Raw genomic sequence first — 25917 nt, forward strand, 5'->3', positions numbered from 1 at the left:
TCTAATTGTGCACACTTAAGTTCATTGGAGCTTACTCCAAAATTGTTGGCACTTCCATTTTTTGAGAAAACAAATACGGAATGTGGTTCCCTTGGAACAGCTGACTTACGTTGAAGTAAAATAGGGAATAGACTTGTGGCATCACCATTATAGGCTGTGGCTACAATGTTCCAAAATAAGGGACATGTATATGAAATATAAAATAACAAAATGACAGTTGCAGCTGGTAACTCTAGTTTTTTCTTACTGCAGTTCCCTGTATTATATACTTGAACGTACCTAAACTTAATTAAAACTAATTAGCTTAGCTAATCCTTATGGTTTGTTTAAAGTCCTTCCCACCCATCCCCTATCCAACATAGGGAAAAGCTTGGAAATTTACTTGTCAAAGCACATTTATGCACTCATCCCTCGTTAAACAAGTACTTTATTTACAAGTATTCACTTAAACAAGGGACACACATACCTTCCCTAGTTCACTCATGAGTGAACTCCCCCGCTGATATGAGCCTAACCCTGCCCCCCCCGACAACCCTGCAGACACCAAACCACCACAACTTAACACCCCCCACCGCCGGTCTCGCACACCAAAACTGCCACAACCTAACCCCCCCCCCACTGCCCCACACACACCCAAACTGCTGCAACCTAAACCGCCTGCTGACCCCCGCACACCTAAACCCCTGCAGCCTGGCCCCGCAGACCCAACCTGTAGCTGCCTGAACCCCGCCCCTGCAGCGGACTCAGCCTGCCACCATGTTTTAACTGTCCCTCCCACTCATGTCCCCAAACTGCCCCCAGCCATAACCCCCTGCAGCCCCAGGTTTACTTAACTTTCCAAAGCAGCACCACCTGCTGCCACTCAGAACCCTGGAACCAATCGGAGACTTTTACAGGTATTTTAGTAGGAATTTAGTGTCTCTCTTACGAGTTTTCACCTACGAGCAAAAAGTTAGGAATCAATTGTGCTTGTATAGTGAGGGATGAGTGTACTAACAAGGCTCAGATATTCTTGAAGACTGATGGATTGCAAAGTGAATTATTTAATTTACTAACCAGTTGATCGACTCAACCATATCCACATCGTCTCCTAATAAGCAGTTTTCCTTATGGGCACTCTTAAGAGCAGTCATTCTTGCGACTAGGCTCTGCGTTGTCATCTTGCGCTGCTTACATTTGACACATTTTGCTTTCTCACCTAGGCAATAAATGTCTGTAAACATTTCCTGAGAGGGTGTCTCGTATACCCAGAAGCTACGATGATTTTTCTGTGGCAAAAGTGGAAGGAATATAGGAAGCTCTGTGTGTTCTGAATGTCTTACCTTTTTCTTTGTAGTCTGTTCCACTGTTCCTTTCTACTCTGCCTCAATCCTTTCATATATATTGTCTCTGTCTTAAGACAATGTCTTACCTTGGGGTGTGCCCCTTTGGGGGGACACAAAATTTTGTAAGGGGTGGCACAGCACGATTCCCCCCAAATTTCTGCTGCCTCCTCCATGGACACTCTGCTCAGGTTATCCTGACCTCTGCTGGGAGCTGTGTCCTTGGCCTTTTTCTTGGCCCAAAGCAGCTGCCTGCACCTGGTGTTTCTCTTGGGAGGAGGGTACAGCCTAGCTGCAGGACAGCAGCTTGATTAATAACCCTCCTGCTGGGAAGTGGCCACAGCTGAGTGTTCAGAAGAACTCTGGCCAAGCTTCCCACTGTATACAGCCCACCTAGCACCTTATGAAGGGCTTTGCTTGCTGCTGCCAGCAAGAGAGGGTGCGGGTCAATGTAGTTAGATGTGTAGAAAGGTTTCATGCTCTATGCAGACTAAACAGTTCTGCTCCCAGGTCATGACAGATGAGCATCTTCCAGCTGCTCATTCCCTGCTCTCACCAAGCAGCTCCAGCAGGAAAGCTCCTGCTTCAGCAGTGTACTGATCTTTCCCAAACACTGGCTCTGGGCTCAAGTTCTGCCAGGGGCTTTGCTTTACAAATGCTGATTCTATTTAGAAGTTTAAAAAAAAAAAAAAAAAAAAAAAAAAAAAAAAGGGCAGTAGAAATGTAGCACTTGAAAGACTAACAAAATTATTTATTCGGCAATGAGCTTTTGTGGGACAGACCCACTTCTTTGGATCATTTTTTTTTTCAGGAAATTGATCTGAAGAAGTGGGTCTGTCCACAAAAGCTCATCACAGAATAAGTCATTGTTAGTCTGTACTCCACCAAAACAAATAAGCAGAAATGTAGCACTTTAAAGACTAACACAGCTACCTGTCTGTTTCTATTTAGCAGTAGTGTTCAGACTTAATTCCTTGAGGCATCCTGTGCTGGACTTGATTTGAAGCTTCTAAGAGTCTGATATCAAACACTATGGCTATATCTACACTAGCCAAAAACTTCGAAATGGCCATGCAAATGGCCATTTCGAAGTTTACTAATGAAGTGCTGAAATACATATTCAGCGCCTCATTAGCATGCGGGTGGCTGCGACACTTCAAAATTGACGCGGCTCACTGCCACGCGGCTTGTCCACACGGGGCTCCTTTTCGAAAGGACCCTGGCTACTTTGAAATCCCCTTATTCCTATGAGCAGACGGGAATAAGGGGAATTTGAAGTAGCCAGGGTCCTTTTGAAAAGGAGCCCCGTCTGGACGAGCCACATGGTGGTGAGCCGCGTTAATTTCGAAGTTCCACGGCCGCCCGCATGCTAATGAGGCGCTGAATATGTATTTCAGCGCTTCATTAGTAAACTTCGAAATGGCCATTTGCATGGCCATTGTGAAGTTTTCGGCTAGTGTAGACACGGCCAATTTGTTTTAAGTTTCATTGCTGCTGTGAATCCCCTACAGTAAGAAGCAGTGTAAGTTACAAGACTAGCTCAGTTGCTGTAACCTCTTCGTTTAGTGCCAGGATCAGAAAAAATGATTGTCAGTCCAGTTGATGATAAAGGAAATGTATAAATATTTTTGCTGCTGTCTGTTCCTTGAATGAACTAAAAAAAAGCAAGCCAAACTTTTCAAGACAGAGTGGCATTCAAAAAGCTCATTTATCTAAGTTGAACCTCTGTTCTGGTCTCTTTGAAAAGTTTCCATGCAGCTTGCAAGGATTTTACTTTTGGCACTGTACTTTTTAATTTCTGTTTTAATTAACCTCATTTTTGTATCTTTCCTATTTCTGAAATTAACTGTCACAGCATTGAGCTGCTGAGGTGTCTTTTCACACTACAGGAATGTTAAATTTTTAATACATTGCGGTCACTATTTCTAAGCGGCCCAGCTATCTTTGCCTGTTAGACTAGTCCTGTGCTCCACTTCAGCCTAAATCAAGAATTGTATCTCCCCTTGTGGGTTCCAGAAGTACCTGCTCCAAGAAGCAGTCATTTAAGGTATCAAGAAATTTTATCTCTGCTTCATATCCTGAGGTGACATGTACCTAGTCAATATGGGGATAGTTGAAATGCCCCACTATTACAGTAGGGTTTCCACATTAAAGAGTGCCACAGTCAGTTATTCGCACGTGGCCTTGCTTCCCCAGTGCTCCGGTGGAGAAGCAGCAGAAGCTACCGTGGCTTTCCCAGGGCTGCAGGAGGGGAGCGCCGGCAGCTACCGTGGCTTCTCTGGGGCCGGGAATCCACCCCCACCCCCCCACACACACACATTCGAGAAAATCAACATTCACAAGGGTTCTGAACACAGAACCCTTGCAAATGTTGAGACTCTACTGTATTAATTTTTTTTTTTAATTATTTTATAGCTTCTCTAATCTCCCTTAGCATTTCATAGTCCTGGTCAGGTGGTCAATAATATATCCCTTCTGTTATATTCTTACTCGAGCGTGGGCTTAGAAGTTAGAGATTCTGTGGAACATTTTGGTTCACTTAAGGTTTTTATTTCATTTGATTCTACATTTTCTCTAACGTTTAGTGCCAGTCCCCCACTAGCAAGATCTGTTCTGTCCTTCGGGTGTATTTTGTATCCTGGTATGAAAGTATTCCATTGGCTGTCAAGCCTACAATTCAGTTCTTCTACTTCTTGTTCAGCCAGTTGCTAAGTCAAACGTGGTGGTGTTTTTGGTTTTTTTTCCATTTTCAGGAGGTAATTCTGCCTGCTCCGTATTTAAAATGTCCCCTGAAAGTATGAACAGATGTTTGCATGGCACTGTTGTAGCCAGTGTTTCAAGTTAAGTGCAAGATATGCTAAACATTTGTATATTCCTTCATGCTTCAACCAGTGTTCCAGAAGTAATGCTTTTGTGTTGATGATGGGTTTGTTCAGTAGTCTGAAGCAGTGTGGACTGATGCGTGTTCATGTTGATCTGGTTCAGATGCCACCAACAGAACGCCTGTAGTTTCTGAATCAGTGGCCCTTTTATGACCCACATGTTCCACATGTTATCCCTCAGAATTTGGAAGGCACTTCAGATTTTTAAACCTTGTATTGATTGCTGTATTTTGTTTTAGAAATCTCATATTGATACTTTCTTTGGTGTTTGTTAAATTTTTAATGAAAGTGTTTTTAAATCAAACGTGCATGTTGCTGGATTGTCATTAAAATATATGGCAGAATGCAGGTAAAACTTGAAGCAGGTGACATGCAGTTCTCCCCTAGGGAGTTCAGTCACAATTTTAATTGTGTTTTTAAATGAGCTTAATCAGCCTGGGAACATGCTTTAGAAAGTAACCAAAGCATGCACAGGAATATTCATATTTAGCATATCAGTACCTTGTAATGCCAGCTATAAAAGTGCCATATGAATGCCTGTTCTTACTTGCAGGAGACATTGTAAATAAGAAGTTGGCATCTCCCTGAAGTATAAATAAATGAGTTTTTAATTTGGTAATTGGGTGAAGCAGAGGTAGGACTGAGTGATCTCGTAGGCTCTAAGTTTTATATAATTTTGGTTTTGAATTCAGTTATGTAACCACAAAAAACCCTATATGTCTGAGTTTCACTTGTATGAGGTAATTTGAAAAAAAACTTTTTTATGGAGCCGATCTTTGTAGTAATATAAAATGAGCACTGTACACTTCGTAATTGAAATGCGTATTTGAAAATGTGGAAAACATTGAGGCCATTTGTACACATGCCACTCCCTCCAGAATGGGCATGGTAATGAACAGCCTGGAAGATGCTATTGAGGCACAGATGTAAATATCCCACACCTCATTAGCATATGGCCTTGTGATTTGGAGTCTACAAAATACATGTGTAGGTATGTGGCCCGTGGGGATCTTCCAGAAGGAAACCCTCCTTCCAGAATTTCTGTCTTCCTCAAAATTTTGCTCCTTGTGCTGTGATCCATCACTACTGAACAGCTTCTCTCCATCCTCTTTAGAATCCTCAAAATTTTGAGGAAGGGGGGCTTCCAGAAGGAGGGTTTTGTTCTGGAAAATCCTCATAGGCCATGCACCTACATGTGTATTTTGGAGTCCAAAAGAGCTTCTTCTGGACTCCAGATCATGTGCCCATATGCTAATGAGGCATGGGAAATTTACATCTGCACTTCATTAGCATCTTCTGGGCTGCTCATTCTGGAGGAAGGGGCATGTGTAGAAATGGCCTGAAAGTGTTCATGCTAATTTAAGTTGGTATTCTATTACTGTTGAACAGCACAATTTAAAACTGATTTGACAGCCCGACAAAAAGTTCTTTCGGGTCAAAGGCAGATGTTTCCTAAATTAACATGTTCATCTGCATGTCAGTTACTAAAACCAAGACATTTTCATTTGTGTGTATGACTTCTCTCAGTAAACAGTTATGCCTAGTTTTCTCTTATTATAATGTGACTTAGGTATTAGCTACACACTCATCCCTCATTAAACGAGTAATTATGTGAGTACTCCCTTATACGGGACACACATACCTCCCTTAGTTCACTCTACGAGTGAACTCTCCCCTGCTAATGTGAGCCTTACCCCCTCTCCACAGCTCCAAAGCCCCTAGTCTGACTCTCTCTCTCACGCAGACAGACAGAGCGAGCGAGAGAGCCCCAAAACGTGGATGCCCTTGCTGGCCCTGCAGTCAGACCCCCACGCGCCGCTTGACTCCCCTCGCCTGCAGCCCTAAACTGCAGCAGTCAGACCCCCTTACCAACCCCACAGCCTGAACCCACTGCCGCCTTTTAACCCCTGCAGCCCGACACTCCCCCGCGCACACACTGCCTGTAACCCCCGTGGTCCTGCAGCGCAAGACCCCCCTCTGGCCCGGCAGACAGACCCCGCTGCTGCCTGTAACCCCTGCGGCCAGACCCCCCCTGCCACCTGTAACCCCCATGGCGGCCCGGTGGCCAGACCCCCCCCCCACAGGCTGACACCCCTCCTGGTCCCACAGGCAGACCCCGCTGCTGCCTGTAACCCCCACCCCCCACCGTCTGTAACCCTGGGGCCTGATGGCCACACTGCCCCCCTCTGCAGCCCCCAAACCACAGCAGCCTGAACCCCCCCCAGCCCGTCATCAGATTTTAACCCTCCCTCCGCTCACAGCCCCAAACTACCCCTAACCTTTAACCCTCCCCAACCCAAGGTTCACTTACCTTTCTAAAGCAGCACCACCTGCTGCCACTCCTTCCCCAAGTTAGGAGCTCTAAGAAGTAATCAGAAACTTTTACATGTAATTTAATAGGAATTTAGTGTTCCTCTTACGAGTTTCTGCCTATGAGCAGAAAGTTGAGAACCCAGTGTGCTCCTATAGTGAGGGATGAGTGTATTTGAATCTGTATGTAATGTACTATGTTGTAGGTTGTTTTGAGCTGTTTTCTTCTCTTTTTTTAAGAAAAAAGTCCATGTTTGTCACTAATTTTGTTCTGAAAGTACCAAAAATGAAGAAACCAGGATATTTTTGTTTAACTTACACCTGCAAATTTGAAAATAGTCGAATCAGTTTAAAAATGTTATTCACCAAATGTAGTTTCTCAAAACAAACATTTAATGTGGAGTTATAAAATAAAGTATAGTTGAACAATCCTGTAGTGACGGGGAGTTGGACTACCTGGCGTAATCTAATCAGTCTTTTCACTTTTGATTCACCAAGGACAAGTCATGTCTGACCAATCTGATGAGCTTCTATGATGTGGTAACTGGCTCTGTGGACATGGAGAAGCCAATGGATGTGATGTAGCGTGACTTGAGTAAAGCTTTTGATAGTCTCCCAGAAAATTCTTGCCTGCAATTGAGGAAGTATGGATTGGATAAATGGACTGTAAGGTGGATAGACAATTGGCTAGATCAGCAGTGTCCAAGAGAAATTCAAAGATCACCACACTTGTAGTTGTCGTCTTTCCATATTCACCACGTTTGCCCCCCCCCCCCCCCCAATGACTGCCTCCCCAAGTCAGGCATCCCCATTCCCCCCATTCTAATTCAGTGCCTGCAACTCACCAGAGCAACCGTAGTTGCATCACATACTTCTCCCACCAAGTGCTGGGGCACGTGTGCGGAGTTTTTGGACAGGACTCCTCATATGTGGTTCTCAGAAGGATTTTCATTTAAAGTGTCCAAGAGCTGCATATGTCTCATGAGCCATGTTCGCCACAAGGCAGTGTCCTATTTGCCACATGTGGTGAATGGCAAACACATTGGACACAAAGGAGCTGGAGATTGGGCCCAATGGTTAGTGATCAATGGCTCAATGTCTGGCTGGCAGTTAGTTTCAAGGGTTGTGCCCCAGAGATCGATCGGTTCTAGGGTTGGTATTAATGACCTGGAGGACAGGATGGATTGCACCCTGAACATACTTGTGGGTGACACTAAGCTAGGGGGAAAGGTAAATACATTGGAGGGTAGGGATAGGATCCAGAGTGACCTAGACAAATTGGAGGATTGGGCCGAAAGAACAAGGACAAGTGCAGAGTCCTGCACTTAGGATGGAAGAATCCGCAAGCATTGTTCAAGGCTGGGGACTGACTGGCTAGTAGCAGTGCAGCAGAAAAGGACCCAGGGACTACAGTGGATGAGAGACTGGATCTAGGTCAATAGTGTGCCCTTGTAGCCAAAAAGGTTAATGGCATATTTGGGTGCATTAGAGGAGCATTTCCAGCAGATAAAGAAGTTATTTCCCTCTATTCAGCACAGGTGAGGCCATAGCTGGAATATTTCCAGTTCTGCCCCATCTCTCCCCTACGCCCTGTATGAAAAGGATGTGGATACCTTGGAAAGGATCCAGTGGAAAATTATTAGGGGGCTTGAGCACATGACCTGTGAGGGAAGGCTGAGGGATTTGGGCTTTTTTAGTTTGTAGAAGAGAAGTTTGAGGGGTGCTTTGGTTGCAGCCTTCAACTGCCTTAAGGGGGCTTCTAAAGAGGATGGAGAGAGGCTGTTCTCAGTAGTGTTGGATCGCAAAACAAGGAGCAGTGGCCTCAAGTTACAGACGAGGAGGTCTGGTTTGGACATGAGGAAAATGTTTTTCACTAGGAGGGTGGTAAAGCACTGGAATGTTTTACTTAGAGGTGGTGGAATCTCCATCCCTAGAGGTTTTTAAATCCTGGCTTCACAAAGTCCTGATCTTGGATGATTAAGTTAATGTTGGCCCTGCTTTGTGCAGGGCATTGGACTCTGTGACCTCCTGAGGCCTCTTCCAGCCCTAGAATTCTATTATTTCTGTGAAACCTCTCACAAATGGGTTTCATAGAGGAAATAGTAGTGACACTAATTTTATAGGTAGTGATAGCAAGCATAGCTAAAACTTAGTTAAATCTTCTAGGAGCATAAATCCTGTAAACTTCTTAAAAATATAGGTGGTCCATGTGGCCTTCCCACTAAATGTATGTTGCTACTAATTGAAATCTATTTTTCTAAAAATCAACATCATGCTTAGATTGCTTTGTGAACCTCTTACAGCCTTTTGAGTTTATATTGATTTAGTGTATATAACACTGTGGGTAGCATTTCATATTTTTTGTCATCTCACCCGTGGAACTTACATTACTAAATATGTATATGAATTGATAGTAAGCAGAACTTGAAAAATTGTCTAGTACTGTATAAGAGAAGCTGGGCCCTGTACTGTTTATGCTATTTCACTGCTGCTCATCCCATGTGGCGTGCTGCATTTGAAGATTTTGCAGGAAAGATAAAGCAAATATGGAACAAGGGAAAAGTGTACTGTACAGAAGACCCCTTCAGCTCTTTCCTCCTCTCGTTTTTCCCCCTGTCTCCCAAAATCAGGAAACTGGTTTGGAGGCAGTTTTTCCCCTGGTCTAGTGGGTTTAATCTTTGAACTAAGAGTTTTGTGTTACCTGTTTTTAGCCCCTGATTTCCAGCAGTGATGATACCATTACCGCTAAGAATCATGAATACTGAACTTGTATCCACTGTGACTTTTTATACTTAGAACAGGTGTTAGTAGTATGGTTTTTTAATTAATTCATGCCTGTTAATTAATCTCAAGTGTAAATAGTTTGGATTGTTTTTGAAGTTTGATTTCTCTTTCTTTAGGGAGTAACTATTCCCAGTCAGAGACGCTACGTGTATTATTATAGTTACCTGTTAAAGAATCACCTGGATTATAGACCAGTGGCACTGCTGTTTCACAAGATGATGTTTGAAACAATTCCAATGTACAGTGGCGGAACTTGCAGTAAGTACCCGTTATTCCATATTAATCAACCTTACCTGCTAAAATGTATAGGTATTTGTGTATAGTTGTGCAGCCCCTTGTGGCTGAGGCAACATTCTAATGCCATTATATCACAGGACCAATTTACCTTTTTATGCAGTAGGATGTCTTAGTGGTATAAAGAATCCTGTTTAAAGACTTGGAATCTGTTGGACTCCAATCCTGGCAGGAGGGGCTATGCCCTCCTTCATCCTTGCAAGAGTTTTGTGTAGGCTGCCTGGGATGTGTTTGCACCACCTTACAAACAGGTGTTTCATTCAACTTTAGATTTGGAGACATTGTAAGTGGTTGATAAGCTTGTCTAGGTTTTTGCTTTTTCAAAAGTTAATTCAAAAACACAGCAACATTTTGGAAATAGTGGCGCGTAAAAGTGAAGGTTTGGTTCTAAGAGTAGTAGTAGTATGTAGACTCTCAAATGCAACAAAATCCCCGTGATTGTTTAAGCAACTTGTGACATTTTTCTTCTCAGTGGACTGTAAAATGTGTGATTCTGCTGGATATATGTCATACCTATTAGCTTCTTTCAGAAGGAAGGACTTTCTTTCAGAGGCGTACAGAGTAACACATCTAGCCGGATGTAATATTTTTTTTTTCTGGTTTGGGATCATACTGCGTATTGGAAAGGAAACTGTCATATGACTTGAGTTGTTCTCTAACTGGAAAATCTCTGTTCATCTTTGTGTTTGAGGCAAAGGATTTCAGAGTTGTAACTGCATAGTAGCAACCATTCATTTTTAATTAATGTACAAAAATATTGCTTACCATCACTTCAGTATTGGAATTACAGTGATGGACAGTATACTGAAACTAATGAAACATTACATCACACAGTACGAACATACGTAGACTTAAAAAGTAGTCAACTGCAATTTTTAGAGTTACATAAAAACTAGCTTGATTTGCAGAACAGGAAGGGAGGAGGGTGTCTGCAAACAAAAAAGAGAAACCACCAAAATGGTAAAGTGCAGATTGCACAGATACATTTGCAAATATTTGTTTCTTCAGCAAAATTCAGGCCTCATCATATAAAAAGTTTAATGCCATGGTTTTCTCCATTATCAATCTGCATAAGTTTAAACTTGTACTCTCTGAGCTTCTCTATTCTACTTCTGATGAGTTAAAATTATTAGACAAATATATTAATAACACTGCTTCTCACATAAGAGGAATTTCTGTGAGGTTTTACATACAAATGCAGGTAACAAGCTTCTAATTGACTACTTCTTGAATCTCTCTATGTTCAGTTTATACCTGTTGTGATGGCTTTAACAAGAGCAAGCCTAAAGAACTAAATCTAAACATTCTTTGCATGAGTTCTGAGACCCTGGTATGCCAAGTTCAATGCCTTTTTTACAGAAAGAGGAGTGGTGTTAAGATTTGAAAACTGCAAAAGAAGGTTTGAGTGAGTTTCAGCCCTGTGGATAGCAAGCATGATTGTTGACTCCGTGGTTGAGGCTGCAGTAATAGATTCAAGGTGGCTTCACAGTCAAGGGCAAGAGTAATTTCCCAGTCCCTTAGATGCCGAGTGAACATCCTTAAGGATTTGACCTGAAATGTACTTAGTCTTAAAAGTGATTGTGGTAAAAGTTGTTTCATTTCATTTTCTTTTGGTGATTTCTAGATCAAATATGTTTAGTTTGCAAGTAAAAAAGGTTTTCTAATGCCTGTCTTTGGAGACTTGAGCTAAAAGTTAAATTCATAATGACTGATGGATCATCACTAGCAGTAGTAAAGTTTGTGGGCTAGATGTGTTCGTATTTCATAGCTCTATTGTCAGTGTCTGTTTTGTTGAGTTTAACATTTATGGCATAGTAGTTGGAATTTAGTTATCAGTTTTCTTTACAACCAAGTCAGAATAGAACCCAGTACATTCTGGAACAGATAGCTGTATTGGCTCTGCTGTGCAAACACGTAAAAAGTAGAAAACATATTTGTCCATTAAAATAATCAAACACTCTTATACATGTTTCAAATACACAAAAGGATCAAATCTGAAGAAGATGCCATTTTTACATAATTGTATAATAAATTAGAATGTAGAATGAACCTCTGAGCCTCTTACTATATTACAGTACCTCCTATAACAAGGGTGGGGGGGGTGAAGGACACTGCTAAGAGTATCAATTAAGGGTAAACTTCCTGGAGACAGGGCTGCTTACAGCCCAAGGCTGGTTTTTCTCCACTGTAAGGCACAAAACCAAAGCAGTGAAAAAGAGAACTGCTTCAGTGTACTGGCTGGTGAGAAGTCATACAAACCAGTTCCTTCAGACACTCCAGTTTTTATGTCACTCCTCCCAAAAACTCTTCATACAGGTGAGAGGCTATGAAGATCATTCTCCTCAAATAAAAAAATGTTCTTCTGATCCCAAAGGACAGGCCACATTTCCAGGTCAATTTACAGCACAATTTAACTTCTTACCCCAAAAGCATGCTGTTGCTAATCTTTTTAATAACTGAAATTTAAAGGTTTATTATAAAAAGAAAAAGGGTGAGAGTTAAAATGTTGAAGAACCAAAAAAAATAACTTACAACACTTGCAAAGTTCTTGGTTAAGGCTTATAGCAGTGATAGAATAAACTGTTGGCTGAACTCAAATACATTCACAGCTTGGATGGGACATTCAACCCTATTTTTAGAGCTTCAGTTTGCGTCAACTACTCTCCAGAGGTAGGAACAGGATTGAAGATAAAGTGGAGGTGTTGCAGTGGTAGTCTATGTACTCTTCCATGTAGAGAGAATCCCATTGTTCTTGCTGTGGAAAAGTTACAGCTATAACAGGGATAAATAAACTTTTTACGCTGGAACCTGCTCTTTGTCCCTCATAATAGCAGGGACACCCTGCCCCCATCCCCTCTCTAGTGCAATCCAAAGCAATGGAAATTTGTTCCATTCATTTAAAACAAACAAACGGGAACAAAAACCTTTCAGCATGTGTAAGGAAATAAGTTATGTAGACTATAAAAACTTAATTGGCATATAAATGTGAATTCATATGCTTTAAAACAATAACATTTCAACATTTTTAATGATAGATGAGCCTGAAACCCAGCAGCAGATTGTGCTGCACCCTCCTTGGCTCAGTGGTTTGAGTATTGGCCTGCTAAACGTAGGGTTGTGAGTACAATCCTTCAGAGGGCCACTTAGGGGTCTGGAGCAAATTTAAAAAAAAAATCTCTCTCTCAGGGATGGCGCTAAGTCCTGCTGTGAATGCAGGAGACTGGATTCCATGAACTCTGAAGGTCCCTTCCAGTTCTATGAGATATAAGTATATCTCCTTAAGAAATTTCACTCACCCCCTAAGGTAAGTGCACACCCCACCCTGTACCCCTGAGCTACAAGATAGTTTGTCACATTAGCAAGTCCTGTCCATGCATGGCTGATCTTTATAGGTAGAAGCCATTGGTGCTCTGCTAGTCTGAATAGTCACGGGAGAGTTCATTAGATGTGCATTGGCACCTCTCAGAGCCCTTTGTCAGTCAAGTAGTTGTATTCAGCCTTCACAATAGGCTGGCCAAAGCTCCTTTTGTTGTCTTCTGGAAGCAGACATTTCAAATAGAAATAAATAGCTGTACTCATAACACCATAGAAAAATCATACATACATACAAATGGCATAATCGTAACCAGGGAATTAGAAGCTTTTTATGGACATCTCACTTGGCACATTGTGTGAAAATTTTCTTCCAACATACAAGAGTGCTTGCAACAGGGATCTTTGTAGTCATATTTCAATCAAATAATGTCATACTATGTATCATAGTTGGAAATTCTGACATGTTGTCATCTGCTCAGCAATGTTTCTGTGTTTTAAGCTTCGAAAGAGCTTTCAGAAGAGTGGTGGTTTATTTTCTTGTTTGCCATTTACATTGGATAGTTCTAAATACATAGTTTAAAAATCTGTTTTTATGTATTGAGAATAACCTTCTGAGTCTGTTAACCCAGGTCTTGATATTTAAAATGTATTACTTGTGCATTGATACTCTTCCATGTTTTACTGTGCAGATCCTCAGTTTGTGGTGTACCAGCTAAAGGTAAAGATATTCACCTCCCCTTCCGGACCCCAAAGACGAGAAGACAAATACATGTACTTTGAATTCCCTCAACCATTGCCAGTGTGTGGTGATATCAAAGTGGAATTCTTCCACAAACAGAACAAGATGTTGAAAAAGGTTTGTCATCTCCATGGAGGGAAATAATGTAAAGCAAGTGCAGGGCAATAGGAACTGGGTGCTTTTCCTGCAGGGCTTGGGACTATTAGGAGTTATTTTCAGCATTGAGGGTAGCTGCAGAGCTTAAGCCTTTGCCATCTTTCCATATTCTGATTTCTGACCCAAAATTAATAGGCTATGTCTACACTAGAGTGATCTTTCAAAACAAGGGCTTCTGGAATACCTCTTCTGAAAAAAAATTCTTTTGAAAGAGCGTATCCACACACAAAAAAGCATCTCAAAAGATCAATCTGCTCTTTCAGTACAGCGTGTCCATACAGACCCTGCTTTTTCGAAAGCATAGGCCAAGGATCAAAAGAATCTGGCACCACATGACTGCTCTCTTTGGAAAAAAGGGCCTGCAGAGTCCAGGAGTGGAAGAGGAGCCTAGTTCTTATGCTTTCAAATAAAAAAGAGCACATTATATGCATTGATGCTCCACGTGTTCTTTTGAAAAAGGACCAGATTTTTCCAAAAGACCTTGCTAGGGTAGACACGGCCATAGTGGCTAGTCCGAGAACCTGGTTGAAAGAATGGTAATTGTCTGTGGAAGGTAGGTAAAAATTACTCTTGTGAGAGATGCATATATTAGCCTAGATATGCAGATATCCAACTGAAAGAGGAACTCATATTCTTAAAAGGAAAAAAGAAGTGCCTTGCCACTCTTATGGTGGATTAACTTTTGGATAATTTTGTGGAGAAGCCTCTGAAATGCTAACAGGCACCTGAGAGTTTAACTATGGTCCTCAGGAGTGAGAGGTACAATAATGATTTTTTTGACTAGGGTAGAGGAGAGAGAAGGTAAGGGTGAAAGGTAGTTTAGCTTAATTTGGAACACTTGGTTTTCACTCTTCTATAACTTATTCTAAATTTAATTGGCAGACATTATTACAGCTTATTGGAGGGGTAGCCGTGTTAGTCTGGATCTGTAACAGCAACGAAGGGTCCTGTGGCACCTTATAGACTAACAGAAAAGTTTTGAGCATGAGCTTTCGTAAGCACAGACTCACATCTGTGAGTTTGTGCTTACGAAAGCTCATGCTCAAAACTTTTCTGTTAGTCTATAACGTGCCACAGGACCCTTCGTTGCTATTACAACTTAATACACAGGCAGGTTTTGCTACCTAGAGGAGCAGAGATTCTGAGTTAAGACAAAAGTATAAGGTAGAAAGGCGAAACACAAAGATACTGGGGTAGTTAGGAGACAAGAGACTGTAAAGCAAATACATCATTTAAATTATTTTACAGCCAAATGCATGTATCTGATGTTTGAATGTGTATACAGTACATTGTGGAATTTAAAGGTTTTATCAGCTGAATTTGTGAATGGCTAGATTACTGACAGTTGGCAAGGCTATGAACTAACTGTGCATATAATTTCAAACAAATATTGTTAAACTGTGTATTAGTCCTCCATGCATCCTGTAGTCACTCTTACGCCTATGTGTAAAACAGTAATAAGTTAAATCTTTTTTTATTCCTCACTTGTTAAACCACGTACCTTAGTTCAGGAGCGGCTGAACAGGGCACAGAGGGCTATTAGAATTTTTTAGAAATGTTTAAAATTCCTTTTCTGAAAGACCTAATGGATATAAGGAACACTACTAGGTGTGGAGAAAGGAACATCATGACTGCTTCTAGTTGTGTAGCTTAGACTACAAAAGTGGACATATGGGAAGTAAAAGAAGAAAAGAACAGTATTCTTGTCTTATTAGATTTTATCTCGATTTCCTCTTAGGAAAATCTCAGTATCAGGAAACGTATTTTAAAAAAGCTCTTACAATATTATGTACACACTTCCCTTAAAATATTATGTACACACTAGATTCTTAGCTCTTTAGTGCAAACCAGGGACTTGTCCTTCTTTGAGTGATTGCTCATGTATATTCCAGTGTAGGTGTGCATGCTTGCACATGCCCAGTTGCCAGAAAATTTTTCCCCTAGCCAGTAGCTGTTGGGTTGGTATGGTGCCCCTTGGAGTGGCACCAATATAGCAACCAGTATAGGCGCCACCAGCCCCACCCCCAGCTCAGTTACTTCTTGCCATAGTATTGGTTGCTAGAACTCCCCTTTGCTCATGTATGCTGTTGTATCAGTATCTGGTAGGTCAGAATGGTTGAAGCTAAGATTCTTCTTTGAGTGGTCCCCATGGGTGCTCCACCGTAGGTGTCGGGCTTGCCCTGGCGCTGCAGATTGGAGATTTCCAAGTTGTATCTCGTTGGATTGCGCATGTGTAGAAACACGCTGGCCCTTCACGTGCTTTTGGTCACGTGCACGATCCGGTCCATGCCAGTTGCTTTCAACTGCCAGCGTCTGCAGATGGACTTCGCTTCGGCTGCAATGTCTGAAAAGATAAAAACCCTTCATTTGTTTTACTGATTGCTAGTTTTGAAGAACTGTTCCTTAAAATCTTTTACTGTATATAGTTTCTACTTTAAAAAAAAAAAAAAGAGAGAGACGGTAGTAGTAGTAGTAAGAAGAGAGTAGGGGGAAAAGCTCTGCCACCAGAGTTTTCTTATCTTTAGCATAGCCCTGTTAACAGTTATTTACAGACTGTTTTGTTGTTCTTAGTATCTGTTAGTACCCTGGTTAAAGTTAAGCTACATTAAGTTATTCAGGAAAAAAAAAGTCTCTGACAGGCTTCAAGAAGTGCGAGTCATGCTGTGAGGCTGTGTCAGCCTCTGACGGCCACAGAAGGCCACAGCAAATGTATTCACTGTCTGGGCAAGGCCCGTGTGCCTCAAAAGTGTCTTCATTGCTCTAAATTCACTGCTAGAGTGAGGAAGGACAGAGAAATGAGGCTGAAGATGATTTTATTTGATAAGGCTCTTCAGCCTGAAACAACTGAGCTGCCTCCCTCAGAAGGCCTGTCAGTGCCTCAAAAGTGGAAGGTGACTTCTCTGTCTTCCACGGGTCATAAGAGAAAGAAAACGTCTCCTCCTCGATCCTTGCCTTTACTATTCACGAGCAGGACGAGTGAGACATAGAGCTGGCCCGCATATATATCTAAAGGAGATGCTTGGCCCAGGGAACAAAAGACATTGCCCGGGTCTCAGACTTCCAAAGACGCGGCACTGAAGATCCCACAGGCATCTAAGCAGCAGATGCCGGAGACTACAGCACCGAGACAAATAACCCCGGCACGGAGAGCATCGGAACCGGAGGCCCCAGAACAGGGACTTGCGGTGCTGAAGACCTCTGGTAGTGCAGAACTGCAGGCCACGGCACCTAGCATGGAACTGGCAGCACCAATACCCGCGCCGAAACCTTCAGCACCAGGCATGGCACCATCCGTATCAGCACTGGGGAAAGTATGTTCTGAGACATGGCACTGAAGCCCCTCCCCGGACCTCTTTATTATACCATCCCCTCTGTCTCCAAGCTCTCCTCCTGAATCATAGATACAGGAAAGACCCTTGACACCACTATCACCTTTCCTTAGACCACCATCTCCATTTCTGCCCTGCCCCCCCCACCCCCCCCGGCCTCAGGCACCCTTCACCTGACATTCGACAATCACATCAGCTACAAGGATACCCCTACAGGGTATCGCCACCCCCATCTATATCATCTAAGTGGTCTCATTCCTTCCACCATCATAGATACAGGCAACACGCACGTTCCAGATCCTCATCACCAGGCTCGTGTCCCTACCACAACATACACCTGTACTGTCGGGAGGACTATCACTAGTATCGACGTTACGCAAGGTCCAGGACTAGATCCATGCCCCTCATAGAGACAATCCTCATCTCCTCCTCCAAGGAGGCATCATATGTCCCTTCAAAGAGAGGATCCAGCTGTTGATTCCCCCATTGGAACACCTTGGGGAGCTAACACAGGAAGTATCTGAGGAACAGACAGAGGCATATCAGACGGATGCCTCTTCGTCATCTCCAGATGAGGCGGTCGTCCCAGGAGATGTATCCTGACCGGATGACCTTAGTTTCAGGAAATGTTCAGAAGGGTTGCCCAGTCTCAGGATATACAGGTGGTGGGAGGTACAAGAGAGACAGCACAAACTCCTCAAAAATCTGAGACCTCCTATGTCATCAAAGATAGCCGTCCCGTTGGATGAGGCCATCACAGAGGCTGCTACAGACATCTTGCAAACTCTAGCTTCTATTTGCCAACCCATAAGAGGGCGGACAAAAGTACTTTATGCTATCAAAAGGAGTGGAGTTTTTATTTAACCACCCCCAACCAAACTCCCTTGTCGTGGAATCCTGCTAGCAGAGGTCAAAGGCATCACAATATAAATCTACAGTGTCAGATAAGTATGCAAAGAGACTAGATTTATTTGGGTGGAAGGTATATTCATCCTCCACCCTACTGCTACATATGGCTAACTATGCTGCACACCTCTCTAACCATAATTTTGATAGTTCATGAGTGATACCAGTATTGTATAATTATCTCCCAGACAGTAAGAAGCCAATCTTAAAGCCTATAATCCAGGAAGGGTACGCAGCCTCACATATAGGAGTCCAAATTGCACTGGATGTGGCGGACACAGCAGCACATTCCACTGCCACTGCAGTGGTGATGCGATGAGCATCTTGGCTTCAGACATCCGGTGTCCCTAAGGAATTACAAACAAAAGTTGAGGACCTTCCTTTTGATGGATTAAAACTGTTCCCCGAAACCACGGGCATGGTCCTCCAGTCCAGCAAGGACTCGAACTACATTAAGAATGCTGGGTATGCATACTCCTCTTTACAGGACGAAGAGGTGTTACCCATACCAGCGACGCTAAGCGTTCCAACCTCAGTGCCCACAGTACCAACGGGGTTACGACTCGGGGCGACAACTACATCAAAGACCATGTAGGCGACGTATCCAGCAAGGCCCTAACCCTGCACCACAGGCAGCCAGGCAGCAAGTTTGACTCGAATGTCGAGGACTGTGACACCACACCCATCATTCAGTGCCAACAATCACCTCATCCCCTGTTTCACCACCGCCTCAGACCATTCTACCGGCAGTGGGAAAATATCGCCACAGACAAATGGGTACTGGAAATTATTACTGTGGGATACACAATCCCATTCTGCGCACTTCCACCAACAAAACCCCCTACCCAGTCCCTCTTCAGTGACCACTCTCACAAGACCTTGTTAAAACAAGAGGTCGATCACCTCATCTCCATAGGAGTGGTGGAGAGAGTCCTGGACGAGTTCCAGGGGAAGGGTTTCTATTCCTGTTACTGCCTCACAGAAAAGAAGACGGGGCTGGAGACCAATACTAGACTTATGGGCTCTCAATCATTACCTCTGCAAGCAGCATTTCAAGAGGTTACTATTACTTCTGTAGTCACAGCACTGGATGATGGGGATTGGTTCGCAGCCCTCAACTGACAAGATGCGTACTTCCCCATAACCATTCATTCTGCGTGCAGGCATTTTCTCTGTTTCACCGTGGGCACAGAACATTTCCAATACGAAGTTCTGCCCTTTGGCCTGTCTTCAGCGCCCAGAGTCTTTACAAAGACACTCTGTCACTGAGATGGTGGGCGGACCCCAAGAATCTGCTATCAGGGGTCCCTTTTCACCAACTGCAAACTGCGGTTTTTCTTATGATAGGTGCTTCCCACATAGGATGGGGAGCATATATGGGAAACAGATCAGTGCAAGGGCGATGGTCCCACAGAGAGAAGGCAATGCACATAAATGTGCTGGAACTAAGGGCAGTGTTCAATGCATGTAAGCACTTCCTACATACCTACGACACAAAGTAGTCAGAGTCAATACTAACAGCATTTCCATGATGTATTATATACGTTGACAGGGTGGAGCCAGATCTCACTCATTGTGTGCGGAGGCTGTCCACCTGTGGAACTGGTGCATTGCAAATGACATAATCCTGAGAGGTTCATACTTACCAGTCACCAGCAACATGTAGGCTGACCGGCTGAGCAGGCACTTTGCTCTTGATCACGAACGGGAGATCTGTCCTGATCTGCTTCGATGTATCTTCAACATTTGTAGGTTTCCTCAAATAGACCTGTTTGCGACCTCCAACAACAAGAAATGCCCTCAATTTTGTTCCAGAACGGGCATTGGTCCGGGGTCATTGGAGATGCTTTCCTTCTGTCATGGAAGGGCCCCTTACTTTATGCATTCCCTCCTCCAGTAGTCATCCACAAGGTCCTAGAACAGGCAAGGATGGAGAGGGCACGCTTGACACTTATAGTCCCAGCATGGGACCGTCAACATTGGTTTCCCCTGCTACAACGTATGTCGTGCTGCCAACCACTCCCCCTCCCGATTGTTCCAGACCTCCTCACATGGAACCGGGGAGCCCTGAGGCAGCCTCAACCTCAAACATTACACCTCAAGGCACGGTTAATCCTTGGCTCAGCTCAGCCTTGGAGACTTTGTGCTCAGAAAGGGCTAAAGAGGTCCTAGAATGCAGCTGACGGGCCTCCACCTGGAAGACTTATGTGTACAAGTGGAAACACTTTACTTCCTGGTGCTTATCCAAGCACTTGAACCCCCTAAAGGCCCTGGTTCCCACGATGTTGGATTATCTACTGGATCTAAAACAAAGGGGGCTCTCCCTGCCATCACTAAAGGTCCATCTGGCAGCTATATTGGCCTTCTGGCACGCAGTAGACAGGTCAGCTGTCTTGACCCATCCTGTTACAGCACGGTTCCTGAAGGGCCTCATGAATTTATACACTCCTCGCAAGCCAATAGCGCCCTCATGGAGCTTAGATCTGGTTCTGGACAGGCTGTGTAGGCCACCCTTTGAATCCCTAGCCACCGTTTTACTTCACCTACTTACCTTAAAAACAACATTTCTTCTCGCTATCACATCTGCCCATAGAGTAAGCGAGGTGGCTGTGGTAATGGTGACCCCACCCTATACATCTTTCTCCAAAGATGCAATAATACTACGTTTACATCCCGCATTCCTCCAAAAGATCTCCTTGGAGTTCCATATTAATGAGCTGATAATTCTACCATCCTTCTATCCTAAGCCACATATCTCGAATAGGGAGGTACGCCTTCATGCACTTGATGTGAGAAGGGCACTGGCCTTCTCTGTAGACAGAACCAAACTGCTGGTGTCAGTTGCATGCAGATCAAAAGGAGAAGGATTATCCTTGCAAAGAATTTAAAATATTATCACATCGTGCCTAAAGATGTGCTACTTATTACATAAGACCCTTTTACCATTTCTGCCCAAGGCTTACTCCATTAGAGCAATGGTGGCTACGACCGCCTTCTTCAGTGGAGTCCCCTTGAAGGACATTTGCAGAGCAGCAAACGTGGTCGTCCTATGACACATTCACCAAGCACTATACTCTTCATTGGCTACTGGAGGCCTACCGACAGCAGTCCTCTCAGCAGCAAGCCATATGTAATCCGTTTCCCACTCACAGGGACCACTGGAAAGAGAAGTGAGTACGTTGCTGTTGTCAGGAGGGAGGTGCCACGAAAATTTCCACAGTCTGACTTGTCACCCTTCTTGAAGAGACTGACAGTGTGTCTCTGAAATTTCTGCCCATCCCAGATCTTGAGAATCAGGAGTTGTTTGTGGAGCTCTGACTTGCCTTTTTTTTTTTTTTTTGAAGACTTCAGTGGGGATTCCATTTAGTCCAGTTGCCTTGTTGCACTTCATCTCTTTGGCAGCTTGGACCTCATTCAGGGTAGGAAGTGTTGAAAGATCTTTTCTAGGCAGGAGAAAGCAGAGGACTGGTCAGGCAGGGGAAGGTTCAAGATTTGTATCCTCCTTGCCTTTCCTCGTTTTTTTCCCCTACATGTATTTAATGTTTATAAACACACATATGTATGTACAAGACCCTGTAAAGCTAATTAGGATGGTTCTCTTTCTATATATACCAAGAAAAAGAGAAGTTCTCAGATACAAAGAAGATGGGATGGGGGTTTGAGGGAGACAAGCAAAGGGAGAGTAGAGAAGGAGGGTAAGAAAATAATTCTGAATTGCTTATAGCCCGGCTTTCTTGAAACTAAAAACCTTGTATGTTCAGAGGCAAGACACCACCAATGCCTGCTTCAGGGAAGCTTCCATAAATTTTTTGCAAAAGTGCTCTGTGGTCTCTTATGGATTTACAAAGCAGCATTGCTTATAGTTGGACTTCCAGAAAAAAAGAAAATAAATCACGCTGTCCATCCTGTAGATCTTGTTTTCAAGGTAGCAGAGGCACTCAGAAGTTTTTCAAGATATCCATTATTGGTCAACTGGAAATTTTTGTGTGGTGGTGGTTTGCCCTTTGTTTCTGTCAAGTACAATAGCATCTTTGAGTTAGAAATTGGCTAGTCAATGATGCACCTCATTTGGAACCCGAATAACACAGTCAAACAGCAGCAGAGACAAAAACAACCAAATACAGTGCAGTACTGTTATGTGGGGGGAGTAGAGAAAGTAGCATCTTTTTCATAGTAGTTTCAAATCTTTAAGTCAGTGTTTAGTTGTAAAGTTTTGAAGGAACCATAAAAATTTGTTCCAAGTTATGAAGAACCTCCTTTCCTGAGGTGTTCAGAATGTTGAAGTTCTACTGTATGTAGAAGTCTGCAAAAGTTGAATCTGTTGCATCCCAGAGCTCAAATGAGGCAATTAAGGAAGATAAGGACTCTGTGATGGTAAATGGCATCTTTGCATCATTCTTCCTCAGGGGTATTTGGGATCTACCTGGTCTTGTTCGTTTTTCAGTTATATATTTTACTGGCCATCTTGAACTATCTTACTTTTCTGAGAGCATTGTGTTCTGTGCAGTTAAAGAAATTAAAGTGGGTGACATTTGAAGGTCAGTAGGGGATTTGGCTCACGTTCCTCTGCAGTTGCTTTAGTAAAAGTTAAAATAAATTTTATAAATTAAGGCCATTTTACCACGGTAGAGAGATGGTACTATAGCTTGAGAGTCCTGAATGGTATTCTCAAAGAAGCTGAAGTCAAAGGTGAGTAACTTTTTTTTTTCCTTATTTAAACACCATCAGTTACTAAAAATAAGTTTCACTTGCTCTGATGGAGTTATTTAACTTTCTCCTTGGTGTGTTTGAAGAGCATATTCAGTAAGTGGGAAGAGTTAATTTAGCTCCAGAGCTAATGAATGTTGTCTACATCAATGACAAAGTATTTTAATATGAAGTCAAGCTATTTTGTAGGTTTTCCTCTTGAGCTAAGTGATAAATAATCCCTTAAAAGAATAGGGATTGCTACACTACCGTAACTTTAAAAGTGGTGAAGGCATGCCACAGCACTCTCTGTTCTGCCAGATTGTCAACATTTGAAGTATTTTTACATTTGCAGTTCTAGAAAGAAGACTCAACACTTTTCTCTGTATTTTTTTAAAAATGTGTGCCTATTTTAAAAGCTCCAAGTACCTCTTCATGATAAAAAGTTAAAAAAAAAAAATTGAAAACTAACATCAAGTGAACATCTTCCTTGAATAGCCCTATTGTCCACATAAGCAAAGGATTAAAGATATGATTGGAGTTGGCTGTCAGAGCCCTGCAAATCTTCAGCTTTATAGTCATGGATATCTGCAAACCATTTTTGTGGGTTGCAGCTCATATGAGGATATAAAATTTGTATCTGCCAGGGTTCTGCAGCACACACTCAGCGGATTGGAACAGCTGTTAACCAGACTACATGTTCCTGAATTCTGCAAGAGCAGGAATAGCCCAGTGGGCATTCTGAGAGTTGTTAACCTCTCACATCCAAGCAAACTGGGAACTACAACACCCAAAAGGCAATATGACTGTGTGTTTGTGTGGTATGCCAAGCACAGCTATGTTAGAGCCACTGTAGCTGAATAGAGGTGTCTGAGAGGTCCCTGCCCCACACTCTCAGACACTGGGAGGGTGGCACAATACACTGGGGCCCAGGAAACAGCTTCCCTTCCTGGAGCTTGAAAACAGGAACAGCAGAGGTCTCTGGGGAGAAGTGAGTTGTGGTTATAACATGGCTAAGTGCTGTGATTCGGTGTCACCCCTTTATCAAAGGTGCACGGTGACCTGTGGAGCTGTTTGTTAGAGCCGTGCAAATCCATAAATATTCACATCCGTGGGTCATAGATAAGATGTGGATACAGATTTTTGTATTTGTACATGGCTATGCGGTGTGTCTGGAAGGGTTGTGCTTTTTTTGGGTTAAAAATATATCCAATTCCATCATCCTCTGTGGGTACTAATAAAATATATATGGTTTTATTCTGCAGTACCACTGAATGTTTAATTGCTTTATTGTGAGGTCCCTCCCTTCCCCTGTTTAGCCAGATCATTCTTTGGGGTAACTAATGTTAAAAATTGCAAGGTGGTACAAATCCATTTTGAGTGTTATGTCAGGAGGAGAGTGAAAAGGTAAATACATTTAAAATCAAGAGCGTAAATTATTGAAGCTTAATTGTATGTAACATCAGTATTTATAAAATTAGTCTAATGCTTGCGTTAAATATTTACCTGTGTTTGTGTATGCGCACTGGACCATTGCAATGACAGATAACCTGGGTTATACTTTTTTCAGGTAATAACTATACCCTGCTTACTATTAAAAGCTTATAGTTTGGAATGCTTAAGAGAAAATGTTTCTCTCTTGATTTGATCAGTAGAAATGCCAGCAAATATAACTGAACGTCTCTGTAAGGCTATGTCTACACGACAACAATCTTTCGAAAGAAGTTCTTCCAGATGATCTGTTCTGAAAAACTTATTTTGAAAGAGCACGTCCAAACACCAAAAAAAGTGGATTAAAAAATAGGTCCACCCTTTCAATAGAGAGCCTCCACGCAACTCCCGCTCTTTCGAGGGAATGGGCCAGGGATTAAAAAGTCCAGTGCCATGAGGCCTTTTCTTTTTGAAAAAGGACCCTTGGGAGTCTACACGACTCTTTCCTGCAAGAATCTTTCGGACAAAGGTGCACTTCCTCATCTGAGAGAGGAAGAGGACTGCTGGAAAAAGTGCTTTGTTCTTTTGATTTCAGAGCAAAAGAGCACATTTTGTATGGAGATGCTCCTCTGATTCTTCAGAAAAGGTCCGTTTTTTCAAAAGAACTTGCTAGTATAGACACAGCCTTAATGTTTATATTACCTTCCTGACATTGGATGTGCCAATGATACAGTATTGTCTAGATTTTTATGCCTTTGATAGTTTATTGTTAAACTCATTTAAAAAAAGATAATTGCATTCAGATAAGATAAATATACCCCCCTCTAATTACTAACGCAAGGATAAATATACCATCTATAATTACTAATGCAAGCTTACTTTTCCCCCCCCCCCACAGGAAAAAATGTTTCACTTTTGGGTAAATACATTCTTCATAGGACTGGATGAAAATTCAGACAAAGTAGAAAATGGAAGTCTAGTTGGAGATCAGGAACTTGATGGCATTTTCAGCACAGAACGCTCAGATAATGACAAAGAATATCTAATCCTTACGTTAACAAAAAATGATCTAGACAAGGCAAATAAAGACAAAGCCAACAGATATTTCTCTCCAAACTTTAAGGTCAGTATGTTTTGTTTTGTTTTGTTTTTTTTTTGAAAAGCACAGAATAAATAGAACTTTGAAGAATTGTATGCAATTAATGTATGTGCATTATCAAAACATGTTTATCTGGGAACCATTTGTTTCATAACTTTCTAAACTGAGGCAGGTAACTTATCTGCCTATGTCGTATAAGTGTATCTCTGAATTCGATAACTGACACTGGAATTATTCCAAAGGAACGTGGGGGTCGGTTTTTCAAAATCTGGAGAGTCTTTGATAACTTGTACATCATACATTATAAATATGGTCATGATCTGAAAAATTAAAGCATTCCAACCTGACAGCTCCACTCTAGCAGAAAGTAGGATACTTTAGGGAAATAATTAGTCTCTGTGCTGCTTGTATTTCCTGTCTGTGGGACTGACAAGTGGATGTCTGCCCCAGTTATTTGAGTTCCCTAGTGGTGCAGTATTGCATACTTCCTGTTTGCTGTCTTGGTGTTTGTTCCATAATTTGATGCTGTTCATGTCACTGGGATATAAACTCTGAATCTTGTGTCTCCACTAAATTTATGGTTCAAAGAATCCTTGGTTATTCTAACTTGCATATAAAACTTTTGTGCTCACATAGACATTCTGCACGTGCCCCATAAATGAAG

General features: G+C 42.5%; 1 protein-coding gene across 1 annotated transcript in view; it reads left to right on the forward strand.

Annotated features, from left to right (window-relative positions):
* Window positions 1–25917, forward strand: part of PTEN (phosphatase and tensin homolog) — a 96913-nt gene that overhangs the window by 62563 nt on the left and 8433 nt on the right. Inside the window, exons 5-7 of the mRNA XM_075000348.1 lie at window positions 9415–9556; window positions 13597–13763; window positions 25053–25277. Coding sequence (XP_074856449.1) covers window positions 9415–9556; window positions 13597–13763; window positions 25053–25277 — 534 coding nt within the window. The remainder of the gene's footprint in view (window positions 1–9414; window positions 9557–13596; window positions 13764–25052; window positions 25278–25917) is intronic.

Source organism: Carettochelys insculpta, chromosome 7 (genome assembly GCF_033958435.1).
Source record: "Carettochelys insculpta isolate YL-2023 chromosome 7, ASM3395843v1, whole genome shotgun sequence".
Taxonomy (NCBI): Eukaryota; Metazoa; Chordata; order Testudines; family Carettochelyidae; genus Carettochelys; species Carettochelys insculpta.